The following is a 22,013-nucleotide window of genomic DNA, read 5'->3' as shown; positions in this document are numbered from 1 at the left end:
ATTTTAGAAGACTAGCGACAATTATGTGCCTTCATTTTAAGTAGAGTCTGAACTTTTGAAGCAGATGAGCAAAATAGCCTGCCATAAAAGATAATTTCATTTGCCAAAATGAAAGTACCTTCTAGTATTAACACTGTAATGAAATGGTTTGAAATATGAACTAAGAATCGTAGAGAAAAAGATGCCCACCATTCCCATCTTCAGCAGTTACTTCTATAAACAATTACATCCATGTAAAAAGCTTTATGATTTTATTTTCATCGTTGTCAGGCTGAGCTGTGTAGCTGTCATACTTTGCAGTCTTCCCTCCAGTGACAACCACATTGACAACATGTTATACTCCACATTGATTTTACAGTTAAGGAGCTGATTGTGATATATAGGGATTTTAAGAATTCAGCTGAGAGGCTGACTTTTGCCTTTTATCATTCCATTAAAATTTTATAACCATCTTTTTCATGTCATTTCATCCATGAATTCTTACTTTAGAAAGTGATAGCTACTGCTGTGAGCATAACTTTTCTCATGTTCAGAGCTTTTTATTGTATTAGCAAACTATCCCAATTATAGTTAATACTCATGTTTTACATAATTGTGGTGACCCTTTCAACCAAGCAGTATTGTGCTAGTTGATTTGTATATCGAATGAGATGATTCTGCTTGCCATTTAGAAAGAAGCTACACTGAATGAGTGTTGGGGACCAGGATTTAATGCTTTAACATCCAGTGGGGCCAATTAAGCATCTCTCAAACGTCTTGTTTGAACTCAGAGAGTCTTAAAAATCTCTCTTTTAAAAGGGCAGTAGGGAATGTGTGAGTAGGTGTGCTAGCTACCAAAATATGCTTTCTTGAGGGGAGGGGAGGGACTAGGGGGACCCAAAGTTTAAGTTTGACAGCTCCTCCCATACATTACAGATTGTCCTTAAGGAATGTGTCTAAACTCTGGGGGGGTTGAAGCACCAGTTCAACTAATTACCATGAATGTTTCACCTGTAATGCCGGCAACTTATTCAATAGGAATAAAAAGGCTGATCCATTTCCCCACAAGAAACCTCTTGATTGTTGCATTTTGCCTTTGTGTGTGTGTGTTTTTTTTCCTCCTGCAGAAGCTCACAGTAGGATAGCTTATTTACGAGGTGTAATTAGATAAAATGCAAGCTTGTAGCTCAGTGGTAAATATTATACCTTTCAACTCCCCTCCCACATTAGACTAGAATTTGCAGCAACTTACTTCCCAAACCTTTAATTCCAAAGCAAATTTTCTTCTTCATCCCAGCAAAATTTTCAGTTAACAGAATAAACATCTAATTCAGTTCTATGCCTTCACCTCTCCTTCTTTCGGTGAAATCAAAATAATGGACCAAATTTTGTTCCAGCTGATGACCTAATTGATTGTACTTAGGAGTTCATGCAAATATAATTGAACTGCATCTTTTATACTTGTAAAGTCAGAGATCTAAATTAATCCTAGAGTGCACGACCATTATATATAGAACTCCATCCTTATTATCACTGTGAGTAGAACAGAAAATATGATATGGACGTGTTTTATGGAGTTGCTTTGTAATGCATCATATAATGAAAGAAAAAACAGTTACTTTTTCAAATTAAAAAAAAAAAGAAAGAAAGAAAGATAGAAAAAGAGGTAAAAGCTCACTAGCTCAATTTTATATCACCCTCATAACAGACATCAGTGGAATAATCCAGATTTACCTCTTTCTGTATGTAAGAGGAGAACTGGGACTTCTGGCTGCTTCAGCTGTTATTCTAAAATATAGAAAAAGCCACTCATGCTAAATTTATTTCTTTTCTATGGTTCCCTTAGTTTCTCTCTATCTCTTTCTTTTCACTCTAATAATTATCAGGAATTATTTAACTTCTCAAGAAGTAAATTATTCTTCCTATAGAAATAATGGGGGGGGGGGGGGGGGGGGGCAGGGGTGTGTGTTTTAGACTGCATATTGATACACTAGCAATAAAAAGGTGATATTGTTGGCTACCATGGAATTCAGCATATGCTCTGTCATGTGTCCTGGAGTCTTAGCACACCCACAATCGTTAATGAACTTTTAATTTTCAACCCTTAGCATTTGAAACTTAGCCTCCCCACCCCAAAATCCCCAAACCTAAAGCTATTTGAAACAATCACTAAATCCAAGTATATCTTTTTTAAAGATTTCTATAAAATGTAATGTTCACAGAAAAATCTCATAAATGTCAAAATTGCTTTGGGCAGAATAGGGGGGAATATAGGATTTTCTTGATCTGCTGTAGCAATTTATAGATTTCAGGATGTGGTTTATAAGAATGCTAAATGTTCTGGAATTACAGCTGTTACTGATCAGTGATTGAGCCAGATTTGTGTTATTGCACCATGTTCTTGCTTGTACCTAGAGAGCAGTAAAGCCTCAATATAATAAAAAGCACCTGCATTTTAAATGAAATTTCAATTGAAAAACTTAACAGCCCTTCAAATTGCAGAATTTAACGCAGCCCAGTAAAGCTTAAATAACACTTTGCCTCCACAGGCTGAGGGTTTTGCATTCAAGGTGACTTGATTGTGTCGCATGGTGAAATTATTTACAATTAAGGAATTTCTCTGGAGGGCTGCAGAGTATTTGCTGTTCCACAACACCTATGCAGGCATATGGTCGGTCTTTTTCAGTATTCATGGAAGCTCCTGAACCTTTATGATAATTGAATCAGTTAGAGTGCTGAGTGGAGGAAGCATAAAACCTGTTAACCTAAAGGTCAGATCTGTGCATTGTTTATTTATCAGTAGGTGAAAGAGCTAAATCGGCAGCTTCTGTCACAGTCAAAGTAAAAAATCACCTATAATATTAACAGGGAGTAGATAAATTGCAAAAAATGGATTAGAATTATAAACAGAATGAAGTAAAATATTGCATATATAATTAGAGATGCAGTAGGGGCTTACTGAGCTGTAAAATATGCAGCTTTGTTATGCCTGTGCTGTTGGTTTCAATTAGCAGCTGGAGCTCTAGAAAAATATCAACAAAAGCTAGAACTGCAGATCTGTGTTGATACTTAGCCATGCACTTTCACCAGGTGCTAACAGTATTGATGAGACACATTTGAGGGAAAAAGATCCAGTGGAGGGAGGAAGGTTAGGAGGAGAGAAGGTCTGCCTGAAGAGTAGCTTGCCTTTGAGAAGAGAGCCATATTCATCACTTGAATAGCTAGGCCTACAGTTTTTGAAGAAAGGCTGTTTAGTAGATTTGAACTTCTTTTGTCATTTTGAGCCTCATTTGATGAGTACTGCTTGATAATGCTGACTTCTACAAAACACAGATTATCAGTAATTTTGTTTTCACTGGTTTTTTTTTTCCTCTGTTACAGAACCTGGACCTTTAGATCCACCACTTCTATTGAATGTTACAGCAAGGGCAGCAAGCATCACCTGGCAGCATCCTTTAAAACCAAATGGCATTATCACTCATTACAATATTTACCAAAATGGCCAACTGCATGCTACAGTGGTAGGAAACAGATCTACTTGCACTGTAGAAGACTTGCATCCTTATACTGTCTATGTGTTTCAGGTAGAAGGATGCACTTCTAAAGGATGTTCTCTTTCACCTGAGACCCCAGAAATGCAGACTCTTCCAGATGCACCTGAGAATATTCCTGCTCCACAGCTCTATTCTGATACTCCAACTTCTGTCGTTGTATGCTGGAAACCACCTGCTCACCCAAATGGCTTGGTCGAAAATGTTACGATAGAAAGGAGGGTGAAAGGAACAGACCAAATATCAACTGTGGTGACTCTTCCCATCAATCACTCTATGAGCTACATTGACCAGAGTACTGCTCTGAGCCCTTGGAAAAAGTATGAATACAGAATCCTGATGAGCACTCTTCATGGAGGCATGAACAGCAGTGCATGGTCAGAAGTCACCACTAGACCATCAAGACCTGCTGGTGTTCAGCCACCTGATGCAGAAGCATTGGGCCCATATTCAGTTAAGGTAGGAACTGTTGTTATTGCCTTTTGGCTTTTATGAATTTTCCTTCCAGCAATTGTGTATTTAAGAGAGACATCTACTGGCTGAGCCAAGAGATTTTGTTGCTCCAGGGGTAGTTGCATAATTAGTGTTGTGCTTTGGCTGAAAAGCTTTAGATTCCTTTCCATTTTATTTTTTTCCCTTTTCACCACCCTGTGACATGGTGTAAAGGAAATCCAGTTTATTCCTTGCACATCTGATGTGTTTTCAATATTAAAATTGAATGCTTACTGTTAGCTCCCTAATCAGCTCAGAATACGACCTATTACTTTCTCAAAAATTTCAAGTCTTCATTAACATCATGAGAAGAAAAAAGATTTTTCATGTAATTAAATCTTGTGCATAATTATCAGATTAAAAAAAAAAAAAAAGTAGCTAATGAAGGAAAAACCCCAGCATTGTGGTTCTGATTTATGAAAGAAGAGTCTTACAGGACTACGTAGGAAGTTTTCAATTATTCACATCATTCTGTTGGGAATGAACTCTAGAGGACAGGATAACTACCATTGTTTTGGCTTGCATACAAACTTCATTCAAGGGAAATTAGTGTAACCAAACAAGAGGGATTTTTGTGGCTTAGAAGCCTCTTTTGTGTAAATACACACATGCTTCCATGGATTCAGTCTTGTACTAATGCCAAAAGTATTGGTACAGTAGCTTGCTCACCAGAGCACAAAACAAAGGACATTTGCATAAGACTGAAGTTCATCTGTTAGATTTATTATTTTTGGTATACATTGTATTTTCGAAAGGTAAACAGCCTGGTATTACCAATGCAGTCTAAATAGGTTGAGAATATGAATTTAAGCATTAAAATAATGCTGATCATATTTTTTGTTTGCTTTGTTAAAAAAAAAAATATTAGCTATGAAAAGAGTTATTCACCATTAGACCAAAAAAAGAAAAAATCCTGAGTTTTTTAAATTGTGTTTTAATGTCTGAGGAATTGCATGTTACCTCCAATGTTAATAGCAAATCAGTTCAGTATGAGTACATTGGTTAGAGTAAGAATTAATAATAATCGACCGCTAGTAATTGTGATGAATTGCCAGACTGTTTATTGAAGGTTTGGGCAGTCTACTTCTAGAACTCTACCCTCTGTGCTTCTGTAGATATATCTTAATATCCACCACAATTTATAGTAGAGCATTCTTTCATGGATTTATCAGAAAGAGAAACTCTGGGTAAACAGTAGCTCTAGTTCAACATCATGCTTACACACATGTCCACGTTCTGTTGCATAAGCTTTTATACCTTTGCTTCAACTCTGAGCATAGAGAAGTCACCATTCAACATTTAATGCTTCAGTTAATGTGATAAGGGCATAATAATTTTATGTCTTCCTCATATTTTTTCTCTCTCTGAGTGCACTCAATACCCAATCCTAAAACAAAATCCTAAAACAAAAATCTTCAATAATTCTTTTTTAATAATTATTTACTATCTCTTAAAAAATTGGAAATAAATTTGTATTTGCCAAAGAGCTCATAGCACTTCCTCACTGAAAAGATTATGGACAAGGCTTGCTGCACCCAATGGTTTTCTCTCCTTCTGCTTGTTTGCAGTTGGGAGCACCAGAGGAAGCAACTGAATTTCATCTTACTTATTGGTCTTCTTGCAGGTCTGTCAAACGGATTAGTTTCCTATTAGTAGTGTTGTTTACTTCTCTTAAATTTTATGGCAAGTTCATATCAGAGCAGTAAGACTCTGAGGTTACCCAGTAGGATGTGCTATGGCCCTGAGGCGGTCTTGTAGCTTTTGTGAATATTCAGTACTAAAATACAAGAACAAGGTAGCACCCGTTTTCACAGAATTATGGAATGGTTTGGATTGGAAAGGACATTAGAGATCATCTAGTTCCATCTGCCCTGCCACAGGCAGGGACACCTACTGGAGCAGATTGCCCAAGGCCTCAAAAAATGTTTTAAAAACATCCATTTTTTTTTCCTGCTCATTCAAAATAGAGTGTAGATCTGAATAGCTGCTCTGCAAGCTCCTTATATCCCTTCCACTCAGAAGTATGGTAGCTACACAAGCAGAACAACTGTGAAGCGTTGTGCGAGGATTGCCACACAGCGATTGGAAAGATTTTCTATGTGAAAATAGGTTGGATCTGTTTGGGATTGCTTTACATTGGTGCCTTTAAACTTTGATGAGAGTCCTAGAAAGACATACTTTCCCATCTAGAGAGATCAAGTGTGCCACACCTGCAAGGCATGTACTACCTATGTAGTGTTGAAACCAAATTTATGGAAGCTGCTTGTGCTGCACATTGCTCTCATTCAGTGTCTACAATGGTAGCTCTTAAGCTCCCAAGCTGTCTCTTTGGGAAAGAGGTTGTAATCACCTCTTGCCCTAGAGAGAGCTGTTTTCCCAGGTTAGAGTGGAAAGTACTGGAAGGGCACTGTGGGAAAGATCAGTGAAAGGCTCTTTTACCAAGCCACAGTTTCAAATCAATAGAGGCTTTCAGCTGTCAGTGCAACCAATCCCTAAACCATGACTGCAAATATTTACTTCTAGTGAAAACAGAGAGAAGTTACATAAAAAGAGAAACATATTTCCATTCCTTTATTTAGTCATGGAATCAACAGAAATGATTTGAGGTTGTGAAGAATTCAAAGTGCTCCAGGATAGTACTCACTTGAGTATACAGCTTATTTTCATAGACCAAAGCTTTCACTCTGCAAGAAGGAAAATAGCTCAGCAGGTCACTCTTGGCATAAACACTTCTGATGTGTATGCGCTCCTTTAGCATTTAATTTTAATCAGAATGGACTGGTATCTCTCCATAACATTTAGCTAGCTTGCTTCTTGTGCAACAGAAAGTGTAAAGCTGTCGATAATTTTTAGAGTACCCATTTCTGTGACACCTGCATGATATTTTTTAATATTTGCTGAATTGATAATGTTCATGGTAGCGGAGTATACTGCGCAATAAACTGCTTTTGTGGCTGATTAAATGCCAAAGTGAAGTGAAGGTATTCAGCAACTGCAAAAGCCATTTATTTAGTGTATGCCAATGCCATGAACATTATTCCTGTTACACAAGATTTGCTATACCCTAATGTACAGAAGTATAAAAGAAATTGTTTCCTTTTCTTGTGAGGGTTACAATTGCTTTGCTGCTTCAATCTCACACTTCATACTGATACGACATTCGGGAATGTAGCTAGGCTGAATGACTTGAGAAAGAGCCTGGTTTACACTGAATATTTAAAGGAGTTCTTTGTGGAGGAAAAGCATTATGTGACTGGGTATGCTGAGATATATTAAATATAGTGTGGAAATTTTCCAACTTTGACTTTAACTTTTGGTTCTCCCTTGAGAGCTTTGGCCTGTGGAAAACAGCTGTAGTCTTGATTGGTTTAACGGGAGACTTGCTGATGCCTGTATTGTTCTCCCTTACTGACCAGTGCCACCAACCAGACCACTGCTAGATAAGAAACTGTAGCCATTTCCTGACACTCTTTATGTTTGGGGTTTTTGTTTGTTTGTTTGTTTTCTCAAGAAAGAAGTTGACATGAGCTGCATGTAATCCTGATGTGTCTCTCAAGGGAAAAGGAATATTTTTTCTTAGTTTTGGTGCTTAGATAGTTTATAAGTGAACAGTTTCATTCTGGTTGAATGAACTAAGTATCTCACTGACATAGTTCTTGTGCCATGCAATGCCTTCATGATAACTTACTTACAGAAAGTTCCTGAAATTTGGTGAGATACAAAATGAGAAAAACAAGAAATTATAATGATTGAATTAATTTCCCCTTTAATGTGTTTTATATGCTGCATGCTAGGAATGAGGGGCCCTGATGATTATATAGCACCAAACTGTCATGGTTCTTTCTAATTTCTCTATCTCTCTTTTTTTTTTTTCTTTATGTTGGTTTAGTATCAGGCCATTTATTTTCTCTGGGTTATTTCTATTTCACAAGTATTTCCTCATGAATCCTGTGACTGAAGAAGGGTTTTAGGCTTTTAAATGTCATTGTCATTCATGTTTGTTGATACCCTTAGAGATGACAGTCACTTAATTTACAGTTCACCTGACATTCTTTTCTTTTTATGGAACAGACTGAAAGATTTCATCAATTTGCTGTCCACAGGATCTTTAAGAATTTTAGCCTGCACTCTTTCCTTGAAGAAAATTATTATTTCTTGCTACAAAGTGATAAATGTTTCTAGTAGCTATTTCTCAAATTTGATTACTAAATTGCATATGCATGTGAGAAAACACAAATAAACAAGCCTCTGTTTTTATAGTTGTCTTCTGTTCTTCATTAGCCCCAAAACTGGACAGAGGACTACTAAATGCCTATTGTTCTGTAAATAGCCTGGGACTGAAATAAGCAGAATCATCAAATCAATAAAGTTGGAAAAGACCTCAGAGACCAAGTCCAACCTATCACCCAACACCATGTAATCAACTAAACCTTGGCTCCAAGTGCCACATCCAATCCTTTTTTGAACACCTCCAGTGATGGTGACTCTGCCACCTCCCTTGGCAGCACATTCCAATGGCCAGTTATTCTTTCTGTGAGAACTTTCTCCTCTCCTCAAACCTAAATTTCCCCTGGCACAGCTTTAGACTGTGTCCTCTTGTTCTATTGCTGGTTGAAGAAGGGTTTCATCTGTATGGAATGGGTACCACGGACATTTTGAAAGCAATATACTCTGTAGTTACAGTTTGGGTATCATATATGAAAAGGAAAGTATTTCTGTATCCATTTTCCTCATCCAATGGAATTACAGTTAAAGACTTGTGTTCTGAAGTTGGTTTTTTATCTCACACATTAGTGTTTGCTGTCCTGTGAAGTTGCTTCTGATTACAGAATGTTGGATACAGTGGTAATGACTCCATGGTCACAGAAGTCAGTGACTAGCAGAGATCCTTCAGTGTTTTACATCTGCAGGTCACTGTGTAGTTGAGAATGAAACTGTAAAGACCTTTCCTGTTTTCCAGGTTAACCCCCCCCCTGTTGCTATTGCATTCTCAAAATGCTTCAGACTGCAGTTGCCTAAGAATGTAATTTTAAAAATGCAAACAATCTTGATGCCTAGGCCTTGGAGGCTAAAGGGAGATGCAGTAAGGTCACACAGCACCTTTGTGCCAGGGAAAAAAAGAAGTTTGGACTTTATTCACCACACTTCCAGTTTTACACGAGTATACCTGGTGCATTGGGGAAATTGTTTAGGAGCAATCAATCCTTCCATGAAGATTGCCTTGTAATGCTGCTAAGGTCAGTGAGACCTTGGTTTATTTGCCACATAAGTGCTGCTTGAGCGACTTAGGATACTCCAACACCCATAGGAACAACCTTAACTTGCACACTAGATGTTTTCCACATTTTAGGACTGTGATTTCTTGCACAGCTTGCTCATTTGGTACAGATCATACAGTGGGCTGAAGTAATCAGGGTTTCATCAGCATTATCCCTCTGTCTTTGATATTACTTAAACACTTTACTGTACTAGGTTTTTAGGATCATAAATAAATGTTCTTTCTGTTTTTCCACTACTCAAGCTAAGTGCTTCTAGAAGTTTTTGTAGTAGCAATCTGCTACTGCAAACTCGATCGTGCCATTCTTCTGTGATAGTGTTTGCTGAAGTTGGATGTAATTCATGTGCAAAGTGTATGAGAATAATTAACAGTGACCTCTGTCAGGATTTGCTTTTCTGTTGTGATACTGGCTCTTGATTGAATCCCACTATAATTTCTGTTAAGACAGATAAGAACTCATGAAGAAATTTATCTCCCAACTTCTTTTGGGGAGGGGGCTGTGGGGTTGGTAGAGGACTATAGTCCAGTAGCTGGAATGCAGATTTAGGGGAGCAGGTCTTTGTTTTCAGTTTTGTATCTTTCTGATATGTGACTTAGTCTGGGATTTAGTCTTTTCATCTGTAAAACTGCAATAATAATAGTTGCAATATGAGACTTAGAACGTGCTTTGAGACCAACAGTGCAAAGCTCTCAGTAGTGTGTTTGTAACATTCTGTTTGTAGATGTTACAAGCAGTAGCTAGGAGAAATGAGAATGAAATTGGCAAACATCCTGATTTAAAAGTAGGCTGTTAAAACCAGGCCTGAGCTAGTAAAATAGTTATCCATGTGCCAATGCCTCTCTTCACAGAGCTCAGAATTAAACTGCAGTATTCCAATTGCTATCGGAGGGGAAAAAAATAAAAAAGGGGGGAAAATTACTTTCCAAGGTTATAACAGTTTAATGGGGGAAGAATGGCTAATTTCTGTCTCTTTAAATTTTGTGGTGGAGAAAATAAGGTGCTTTGATCTTTAAATGACAGCTTCCAGAGTCATTACATTGAATCAGTTAATCTCTCCCAGTACTTACCTTATTCTCTCTTCCTCATGGGCATCTGCTTTCATGGTCTCAGGGCTGAGCTTCAAATCAATGAACAAACTGTTACTGCTTCCAACATAGACTGTCTAGTGAGCTTTCCTGCTTTCATGCGTTGCCAAGCTCTTACCTCAGACCCTGGCTCATCAAAGTGGAGAAGAGGTCCAACAGTACCACGTGTGTGTTAACCAGGCTGGCTCAGTCCTCCTTCATTACAATGAATGTATGGGTCAGGCAGACTCTCACCTCCTGACGAGAGGTTTATCAGAGACTGTATGTCCTGTCTTTCCCAGATGCAACAGTAATTCAAAGAAGGTCAAGTGACACAGCAGTGACTGTGAGTTTCCTTGGCCATCCTTTTATCTTGTTTAAAAAAAAAAATGCTAGCCAAAGTGATAACTGATGTGCATATGAGATATCCATGCTTAGACAAAAATAAGTTGCCTACTGTGTCATGCTGCTGACTGAGTATTCTTTTAATTCCAACTGGGTTTAATTTCTCTTAGAAAAACAAACAAACAAAAGGACACATTTTGAGTGTATCCCCATGAATCATCTTTGTTATGTACAGTATAAGGTATTATATCTGCTGTGAACAGCAAATGCTGTGAATTCACACCTGGGAGCTTTTAAAAGTTTTACCATCTAAGGTACCTGCTGTATAAAACTCAGTAGCTGTGGCTCTGGAGCAGCATTTGCTTTCCCACCCAAACTGTTAATCTGTGCCTTTATGTTCAATATGCCTATGTGTACAGGGTGAAAACTGTGCAAGTTGTATAAAAGTAATTTTGTGTGTTTAGGTGTGAAAATTAGGCATTTAAAATATATTGTAATTGCAAAATAATCTCTCCGGTCTTTCAGGGAATAAACTAAGATTTGGTATAAGGTGAACATTTTGATACACTTCTCTCTTCTGAAAAGTAGCACTAGGAATTTTCCAAAGCATTTGACATACAGTTCTTTTATTAGAAGTCACCTTGTATTCAGTGACAAGTAAGAGATTTCCTTTATTAATGATATCTTTAGTAGTAATTCACTGAGGCAGAATTCTAAGACAGGTGCTATGCCTTTCTTGAATATCTGTCTGGTCAGTTGAGGTTAGCTGTCCTGGCTACATATCTTCCCAGCTTCCTGTGCACCCCCATCCTACTGGCTGATGGGGTGGTATGAGGAGCAGAAAGGGACTTGACCGTGTAAGCACTACTCAGCAACAGCTAAAATATTCCTGTATTATCAACGCTGTTTCTAGCACAAATCCAAAATACAGGCCCATACTAGCTGCTGTGAAGAAAATTAATTCTATCCCAGACAAAACCAGCACACACCTGCACTTGAAAATATTTTCTGCTATCTCTGCTAATCATCCATTCTTCTGTGCTTCCTCAGCTTATGGCTAGACCACATAAAGTACTTCAAAGTGTGAGTTTTGCTCAATGTCTATGAGAATGGTGCGGAATTAATTTCTACTTTCTGTGAAATTTTGCATTACTTTATCAATAAGATTTTTGTTTGTTTTTATTGTGATTTGAGGCTACAAGTAACAGAAATCTGAATGTAGCATTTGATAATTAGCCAGTGCTAAACCTTTCTTATTTGGGCACCAATAATCTTGTTTGTGCTGTCTTTACTCAAGATTACCCTGTTTCTAATTCTCTGTTTAATACTGTTCCAGAGTCTGTTATCAAAATCCTTCAGCTTTCTCCAGTACTTTGCTGCCAGGATTCTTACAGGTCTGATGGCCTAAGAGGTCTTTCTGTACCTAAGATATAACTTTTCCTAATCCCCAAGGGTCCTTTAAAAATCATTTTATAAATCAAGCTTCTCTGTTTCTGCAGCCACATGTAATTGTGCATATACATTTTTTTAAGATACATACTTTGGAGGCCAAATAGAATTAAGGAAAAAGTTCATCTTAACTTAAAGTATGTTGACATGAATCTTTACTGTTACCTTTGGTCATTGTAGTCTTCACACAGCTTCATCTAGATTGTCTCCCTTTCTGTGATCTTTGCTGATCTTTGCTGTGATCAATGTTTGATTCAATCACAGAATGGTAGCATTTGGAAGGGCCCTTTGTAGCTCTAGTCCAAACTCCCCTGCCAAAGCAGGTTCACCTAGAGAAGGTGAATCTTTAATTGTCCCATGACTGGGAGGGAAACAGGCAGTAGTTTTTATAGAGGAAGTGGGTCAGTAGCAAGGAAAACAATCCCAGAGATGAGCAAAGCAAAGCTGTTGAAAAACAAAAGAGAAAACCTGCATATTTTTTTCTTTTAAAGAGCATGGACAAATCTTGTTTCTCATAGGAGTTAATGCAGTTACATATTTCTGAAAAATGTACAGACACAAAATAACATTTCTTTTGACTCTGCCACTAATAGAAGAGCACACCAGGTAATACACCCTAAGAAAATAAGTTCCAGTGTTATTTATGATAATTAGTGTACTTTTGCTAATTCATCTGAACATCTCGTGAGCCAGCAATGTGCCTTTGTGGCCAAGAAGCTCAATACCAGCCTGAGGTGCATCAGGAAGAGTGTGGCGAGCAGGTCAAGGGAGGTGCTCTTTTCCCTCTGCTTTGCTCTGGTGAGACCTCATTTGGAGTATTGTGTCCAGTTCTTGGCTTGCCAGTTCAAGAAGGACACAGAACTGCTTGAAAGGGTACAGCAAAGGGCTACAAAGATGATTAGGGGGCTGGAACATCTCTCTTATGAAGTCTGAGAGTCTTGGGACTTTTTAGCCTAGAGAAGACTGAGAGGGGATCTTATCAATGCTTAGAAATACTTACAGGGTGGGTGTCAGGAGGACAAGGCCAGTCTTTATTTCAGTAGTGCTCAGTGACAGTACAAGAGGTAATGGGCCCAAACATGAGCATAGGAAGTTCTATGAGGAGAAACTTGCTTACTTTGAAGGTTGTAGAGAGAGGTGGTGATCTCTGGAGTCATTCAAAACCTGCCTGGATGCTGTCCTGTGCAAACCTGTTCTAGGTCAACCTGCTCTGGCAGGGCGGTTGAACCAGATGATCCTCAGAGGTCGCTTCCAACTCCTGCCATTCTATGAACTTACAGAATTTGAGTGGAGCATTCATATGTTACTGGTAAAGATAAATAGTGGATTTTTCAGTGGCTACCCTAATTAAAATTAAATAAAGTTAGATTTCTAACTAATATACTTTTACAAATAAAATTTCAGTTAAACAATCAAAGTCTGTTTTGATGAAGAAGGAAAAACACATCATTGGTTCCCAGTTGTGTCTATTTGTAGCATGTTGTGTCTGTGTTTCTGATTTCTGGCTGTAAGCACTCTCTTCCTATAATTTTTTTTTTTCCCCTCCTCAGGTCTCATGGAAGCCTCCTCTGATACAGAATGGTGAAATTCTTAACTATGAGATTCGCATGCCTGATCCACGAATTGTCATTATTGGAAACACCACATCAACATTAAGTCATCTGGTGACTAATCTTATACCCTATACAAACTACTCCGTTACTGTAGTCGCTTGTTCTGGAGGTGATGGCTTTCTTGGAGGCTGCACAGAAAGCTTGCCTACAAGTGTGACTACACCTTCAACCATTCCTCAGAGTCTTAGTCCGTTGTCTGTGACTCCAATCAGTGAGTCCTTTATTGCTGTTTCCTGGCAACCACCACTAAGGCCAAACGGTCCTCATCTAAGGTAAGCCTAAGTTGCAACTGAGATACTAGTTTTCTTCTCCTTACTTAAATCTAGATCAGAAGATTTGGAGTGATGCAAACTTTATTATGTTGCCTCTTAATTTCTGCCTTTCTGACATAACTCTTCAGAGTTCAGGAGTCAGTGAGTGGAGTCATGGAAAGTGGGTATGCCTAGAAGCAGATAGCAGAGTGAGCTTTGAATTGTTTGGAACTAACAAAGAATCAGGATTGTTAAGAGTAAGTGAGGTGTCTGTGCTGTGCCATTTCCTGTGCAGAACCCATAAAGGATGGTCTGGGTCTTTCAGATCAGTGCTATCTGAAGAGCCAGAAGGAGCAAGGGTGGGATATTTGCAAAATCACACTTGGTTTGGGTTTCAGCAGAAGCCACTTTTTGGGTCAGATCATGCAATACACTAACAAAATTATAAGTATGAGCTTTCTTTGAACATAAATATTTAACTCATCCAATATTCTCTATAGTCTGTATGGGATATTCCTCATGACATCACTACTTGGAAATATGATGACATGAAACCATCTTCAAAACTTAACCAATGGAAAAATTGCAAATGAGAGAGTGCATGAGAAAAAGATGGAAGTTTAAATGCTATGAGTTTGGGGGTAAAGCCAAAGATGGGAAATGTAAGGGGCTGAGTATAGCAGGATGGATTTCATCACAGAAACAGGAGAAAGGCCTTTTCTCTGAGTTTTGTCTGAAATGCTGGGATGAGAATTTTTGTTTGAATCTTTTGATTGCTCTGTGTGTGTGTATGCATTTTCTTTAATGTATATGAGTGCCTGAAATAAAGTGCGTCTTCATGTACACACAATTAAAATAAAATTATCAAACAAATCTTTCATTCTAGTTCTTTAACCTATTGTGAAGCATTGTGCTTGGAATGCCATCTTTGTAGTCCTTATGTTCTGGTTAGCAGCTTTCTTCTAGGTGCACTGATGGGTTCAATAATTATCACATAATGCTGTTTCAGTTGTGTATGTTATTACAGCACAGTAGCTTGACTCTTCAGGCTTAATTAGGGCACACTGCTACTGAATGAAATGATGATTGCTCTGCAGTAGAATTTGAAGTTTTTGAAAAGCAGTCCCTGTTATTCTGGGGTTAACAACATGACCGTTTTACCATAGATTATTGAAGTAATTCAGCACAGCCTACATCTGCAGACTTCATTTCTTTCATGTTGTGCCATGCTGCCCTCAACAAGAACAACCACTGAAGCAGCTGCTCTGTACAGCATGACAGAGCAAGAAGTCTGCAGCAAACAGAGTAGCAGCAGCAGCTGCCAGTGGGAGTGATTTACACATGATCACCATTCAGTGCTCAAAAAGATTTTGATGTTTCTCATGACTTGTCTATGAAATATATTGGACAGAATATGCCAACAGTGGCCCTAATAAAACTGCAATGATCTGTCTTTGGGCTCTGGTGACAGTGATGAACCACTCCTGTGAGAGTTATTCTTGGGGTATAAAGTCATCTGAATGTTTTTATAATGTTGGAGCTTATTTAAGTGTTAATATTTAATTTCTGAGGTCATACTCCTAACTTCATGCCATTTTTTGGTTTAGTATCACTAAGGTGGCATGATACTTATTTGTACCTTTTGAGGATTGTTCCCCAAACTTGAGGGCAAAGGTTTTTGGAAGCTAAATATGTACATTCTACCTGCCATGTAGGATGGAAGGTCTCGGCTCTCTTGTAAGAGAGCTTCTCAGTTGATTTCTGGTTTTGAAGCAATGCAAAGTCAATGTATGCAGTACCTATGAAATACTCTCCTAATTGAAGGCCTCAAATAGGGAGTGACATTGTCCAACATTTCATCATCAGAGATGATCTTGACATGAAAAAAATGTCAAATGTGATGCAGTGGTTAGAAAGATCATTTCCATGCTCACCAAGGCATTTTTCAGAATGCCTATAAACCAGAGGAAACATTTTAACAAATGAGAGCTTAAAGTGGGAATCTTTAAGATCTGCCTGAGTATCCACATATTTTTGGATGGAATTTAAAAGGAGCACCTTTCATAAATGGAAGGGAGCGTCACACAGCAGCTCAGTGCTTTAGAGAATTAAGTTGTATATTTAAGTGACTATATATGCATATGACCCTAATTTGTTGAGAATCAGTGGAGACACTGTTGTAACTGTAGTTTGATGGAAAGTGCACCTCACTATTGAAAGCAATTTCATAGTGGTCCTTTAACTGGTAGGAAAAACATAAACAATTGGTGCATCACAAAGAAAACACCACTATCAAACTGAAATAAGAATCCTATTAAAAAGTACCATGGAATGTAAATTATCATTAAAACAGAAAAAAAAATAGTGTACTGCTAAAGATTTTGAATGTATTTATTGTATTTTTATTCTTTTAACATTTACTATATAATCCCTAGAATGGTTAGGAAATACAAAATCTAATGTTATCCCCTGTGGTTTGTGTAGACTTTGAGTGATTAAGTCTTTGTTCAATTCCACAAAGGTTTTGTTTAAAAGATGATGAAGAGTGGGATGGAAGGCGTATTTCCAAATCAGGCAGTCTCATGGCTGACCTGCTATTTGGAACAGACAGAGGAATACAACTTCAGATACCAATTAAGACCAGGATGAAATAGTTTGATCCTCCAAGCTCATATCATGAAAGTCTTTCCAAATACAAAGGTGCCTCGTTAAGGTCTGCAAATGGAGCTGTTAACTCATTCTATGCTTGTTTGTCACTCACAATTTACACTGTGTTTGTTTTGCAAACGTGTTAAACAAAAATGCACGCTTAAAGTACAACTACCAGTAAAACAGTAATAGCTATGAGACATGTTTCAGCGCTCTTGCAAGAAAGAGAGACGTTGTCATTTCGTGTTCTGGAGCAGGCTGTACATAACAGATGGCATCAGTCAAGATAGTGTTGCTGGGCTATTTGGACTCGATCTTCATAGCATTTGCACAAAGTTTAAAGACTGTAAGTCGTTAAATAAACTCAGTCTTTTGAATGGAAGTGCTTAATTTTCCATTTTCCATGTATGTTTTTAAATAATTGAATGTTCTAAACCATGAAACATTAAAAAGAATGTTTATCTCTGAAAGTTTCCAGCTGTAAAAACAAACTAATATGTGGCTTTAAATAAAAAAAAAAAAAAAAGAAAGAAAGAAAGAAAGAAAAGGGTTATTTTTGTGTAATAACATTAGTTGAGATAATCCTGGTGTTCTGCTTGTCTTTTGTGTTAGATATGAGCTCCTGAGACGTAAAATCCAGCAACCACTTGCATCAAATCCCCCTGAAGATTTAAATCTGTGGCACAATATTTACTCAGGAACTCAGTGGTTTTATGAAGATAAGGGTCTTAGCAGGTGAGATTACAAAAACTATAAAAACAAATGCTGGCATTTCGTACAGTGTGTGTTTAATAGTTCAAAGTATTTCTTGTGTCTTTATGTTGTGAACATATTAATTATGTAATGAAATATTTTTTTTTGGTCATCGTCTTCGGTATTAATCATTTTAATATGCAGGGATTTATTATTAGTTTGTCATTCTTGACTCACATTGTTTTGCTCCGAAAAACAAATAAAGGTATTTTGAAATTTCAGCACCGATATGTTCATTCAGTTAAACCATTTGTGTATACACATGCTCTAGACTGGGGTGCTGGCAAAGTCATAGCACAGGCAGGACAAAAGCTTGAGAAGTAGTATCTGGGAAATATTTGAAACTAGGTTTCAGCGCTGATTTTCTTACAAGGTTTTAACAGTGCAAATTAACAATTGCATTGCTGTCTACAAAGACAAGAGTATTTATCACACTCTCTGCAGATCTAATTTAAGGGGAGCTTTGTGTTAGTTCCTTTATATTCAAATGCAGAGTATTGAGAGTGGAGAAGTGGAAGATAGGTTCTGTTTCTTAGTGTGGAACAGACCTACTGTGTGGTTTAGAACAAGGCATTTGTCAAGCTTAGTTTCCACATCTCAAGTCAAGGCTGCCACCCTTGAGACACTCATACATACACATTAAGAACTTGTAACAGATGATTTTATGTTGGTTCTTCGTAGGTGAAGTCTCAGGAAAAATTAAGGATGTGGATGGTTTAAGGATGTGTGTGTTCTCTCTTGCTTGTGTTCTGGCATTCTTTAGGAGGGCTGTATGTTGCTTCTACTTTGCTAAAAGCTGTGTGAGCATCCCTCTTGAATACAATGAATAGAATGTGACCTCTACTCCTGACTGTTGTATAGACTGAAGCAAGCCAAGGGCTCGACTGCGTCTGGCTTGCCATTGCCCGCTTGCTGAAAGTCACTGCTCATTTTCATTCGTTGCAATAACTGATCATGAAGTTGTTCTACCCAATCCTGCTCAAGTGTCCATTTCTTTCAACCATTTTGAAATTCTACATAGAATTTCCTTTGGTTTTAGTTTAGCTCATTTCAGTAGCACTGATGTGTGCAATAGTTATGTTAACAGTTCAGAGAGGGAATATATTCTGACAGGGCCTCAGTGACAAGTCATTAGCCACAATGACCTTTTGGGTTGAACGAGCTGTGGCCAGAAAAGTGTGCCTAACCCTTGGAGGCACCTGAATACTACTTTTGTGGAGGGTTCTGCAACCTGCAGCTATGTTTATACAGTCAACAACTTTAGGACAAATTTGTGGCTGGAAAGAAGATGCTGCAGAAAGACTGAAGCCTTATTTTTCACAGGAAGAAAATCCATATATCAGCATGTATTTTCATTTGTGTCATGATTCAAGCATGATTCACAATTAGTGATTTTATTTTTATTTTTATTTTTTTTTATTCCTGAATGAAGTCTATTTTTATATTTATTTATTTTTTTTTCAGATGGTTTCTTCATTTCTGGTAGGCTAAAGCAAATTTCTTTTATTTTCATTGTTGGAAATAAGGATCCAAAAATTAATCTCAAATTCTCATCATTAAATTGCAAAACTAGATCCTGTTCATGTGTGCTACAGTGTCCAAGGAAACACTGCATGTTCAGAGGTGACAGAAAATGCAGAGAGGGAAACAAGATGCAGTATGTTTATTGTCACTGTTTCACAGTGGATATGGTTAAAGCTGGAGCTAGTAAGCTCCCATTAGTTAGTTTTCGTCTTTCTCAGTGGTGCTATTAAAGCTTAACTCTTTTGCAAATCAGAATGGATTGCTGCAAAATCTGAGGTGCTAGAGTAAAGCAGTTAAAGTGAGCGACTTTTTGCGGTGAAATCTCTAAACATTAGGCATTTCTTGTATGTTCCTTTTTTTGTGTGTTGGTAGATGTCTATCTCAAGGTGCTGCAGCTTCAGAGAAAATTTGACCAAGATGATTCTGTGTTTCAGTCATTGTGCAGTTTTGTGTGAGGCTTTTTATGAAGTGATTACTACATTTGAGCTTATGAAATCTCTCATAAAATGAATTAATATGCCATTAGATACAAATCAATTATGGACTGACAGTCATTTGGTTTACAAAATATATATACAAAGTATTTAATAAATCTGAGATGAATATACACAGTCATGAAGAAAGTTACTTTTTCAAATGAATTTGTATTCCTGTGCACCTTTTTTATGTTTTTGAGGTGGGAGAGTCCTGGCTGTGTGGTGAATCACTTTAACAATTGAGACTATACAAGTTAAAACCAGTGGGTTTCCCAAAAGAGGGGACAAAAAGCCTCATTTCATTAGATTCTGATCCAAATTTTGGCAGGTTGCCGCTACTCTCATTATATATTGAATTGAGCTATAATCTCTCAACACCTCAGATGCTACAACTATGAAGAAGTAATGTGTTTTATTTTTGTTATCATGTTAATCATGCTGAATTATTGGGGGGGGGGGGGGGGGGGAAGACCCCTCCTGTAGAGTCTTCATTGGTGCAAACAAAAGAAACAACAAAACTTTGGCACAGGCAAGAGGTTTACAGCAAATGTTTCCTATGTCTGCGTTTTTCATCCTGTTTAATTATTTTTAAAATGTCTTAGGTACACAACGTATGAGTACAAACTCATAGTGCACAATGAGGTAGGATATACATCAAGTGAAGAAGTAATAGCTACTACATTAGCAGGATTGCCAGAGAAAGGAAGTGTCCTTGTTGCACGTGCTGTTAATCATACTGCTGTAGAAGTGGAATGGTCAAAACCAAGTAAGTGTGCTTAGTATTTATTCCAGTAGCTAGATGTTAACCTGTCATCACTTATGTTGCTTTGCCTTGCTCTCACAGGAAACACCATTCTTGTCTTGTATTATTATTATAAGTCCTAAATGTCCTTGAATGGAGAGGAAAAAAAATAGGTTAAAATATTGCCATGTTGCCATTTCTCAGTTATGTTCATATTTATTACATGTTATCTTTGCGGAATTAGAGTAGTGAATAACTAGTTAATTCAAACTCATGAGAAATCTATTAAGTAGTAGTACACAAAATCTTGTTGTATTTGCAGTATATTTAATCTCTTTGTATAAAAGTTTGCATACGCTTTCCGTCAGGATGAGAGGATATCCTTTCTCTTTTTGCTCTGCTCCTTAAAATGAATTTAGTTGCTCTGCTAAAACAGCATTTGGGAATTTCCTCAAGACTTGCATGCAAATGATTTTGGAAGGTCTGGGTGCTGATTTGCAACAAATGCAGTTCCTTTATTTTATAATTGTATGCCAGAAGTAAGCATGCTTATAAAAGCTGACAAATGTAATAGATCTGAAGCAGCTCACTGCAGTTTCATTATCTTAGTAATCCAAACCTCTGACCTTCTAGATGTAGGTAATGCAGTCTGGTTTTATTTTCATCCATACCTTAGATATTTCCTCCATATGTGTTTGTGAATGCTAAAAGCCAAGACAGAGTCATTCATTATTTGAAATAATTTATCATATTTTATGACTTTTTATGCTGCAATAAAAGTATTAACTATTTTGCATACCCATTTCATATTTTTTTTTCACAATATTTGTTTTCAAATTATTTTCTTGGAACTTGGAAGTCCTTAATGTAAGTTGCCTTAATATCCTTCTTTTTCTGGAAATCCTACTGAAGGCTTCTGACTTCTAAGAATTTAGGACTTGCATCTGTACCACTTAAAATAAAAATAATATATCATACTTGATTAAGAATTTCTATGACAAAACTGTGTATTATTAAATCTGAAAATATGCCTTTGGCTTTGATCAATACTCTTTCCCAGTTAGCTGAGTCCTGTTCAGTGGTACAGTGTGTCATCTGAAGCAATATGTACTTAAAGTTTTTGTCATAATTATTCTTTTCATCTTGATGCCTACTTACATTTGATCAGATCTGAACTTAGAACTATTTGACACAGGACAGATAAGAAAGATCATAGAATGATAGAATCAATAAGGTTGGAAAAGACCTCAGAGATCATCAAGTCCAACCTGTCACCCAACACCTCATCACTAACTAAACCATGGCTTCAAGTGCCACATCCAATCCCTTTTTGAACACCTCCAGGGACGATGACTCCATCACCTCCCTGGGCAGTCCATTCCAATGACCACTTACTCTTTCTGGGAAGAACTTTCTCCTCACCTCGAGCCTAAACTTCCCCTGGTGCAGCTTGAGACTGTGTCCTCTTGTTCTGGTGCTGGTTGCCTGGGAAAATAAGAGACTACATCTGAGTTACTGAAATGGAGAGGAAATACTTGCTTGGAATCCTTGTTTATCCACTAGCTCAGACCAGTGGATGTCCTTCCCTGTGTAGCCAGAAAGCCGTACTGTTTTTGGGGTTTTTTTAATTTGATTCACTGGGAAACCTGGCACTGGGCAAAATACATTTTAGAAAGAAATGTGATTAATTGTTTGTTTTTTTTCTCTTCTAAACAGAATGTTTCTGAATGTATTACAGCTTTACATGTAGATCATGCTATCATGCTTGTTCAAAAGTAGTAACACATAGATTTTCATTTTCACTATGGCTGCCAGAGGGCCATCAGTGTAAAGTTAAGTGTGACTA

At 37.5% G+C, this 22,013-nt stretch overlaps 1 protein-coding gene across 1 annotated transcript in view; it reads left to right on the top strand.

Annotated features, from left to right (window-relative positions):
- USH2A (usherin) overlaps nucleotides 1-22,013 on the top strand; it is a 378,576-nt gene that overhangs the window by 246,983 nt on the left and 109,580 nt on the right. The window contains exons 40-43 of the mRNA XM_068153470.1: nucleotides 3,361-3,989; nucleotides 13,710-14,044; nucleotides 17,285-17,407; nucleotides 20,028-20,191. Coding sequence (XP_068009571.1) covers nucleotides 3,361-3,989; nucleotides 13,710-14,044; nucleotides 17,285-17,407; nucleotides 20,028-20,191 — 1,251 coding nt within the window. The remainder of the gene's footprint in view (nucleotides 1-3,360; nucleotides 3,990-13,709; nucleotides 14,045-17,284; nucleotides 17,408-20,027; nucleotides 20,192-22,013) is intronic.

Source organism: Melanerpes formicivorus, unplaced genomic scaffold (genome assembly GCF_026170545.1).
Source record: "Melanerpes formicivorus ecotype bairdi unplaced genomic scaffold, bMelFor1.0.p_v2 SCAF_26, whole genome shotgun sequence".
Taxonomy (NCBI): Eukaryota; Metazoa; Chordata; class Aves; order Piciformes; family Picidae; genus Melanerpes; species Melanerpes formicivorus.
This window is presented reverse-complemented; position numbering and strand designations above follow the sequence as displayed.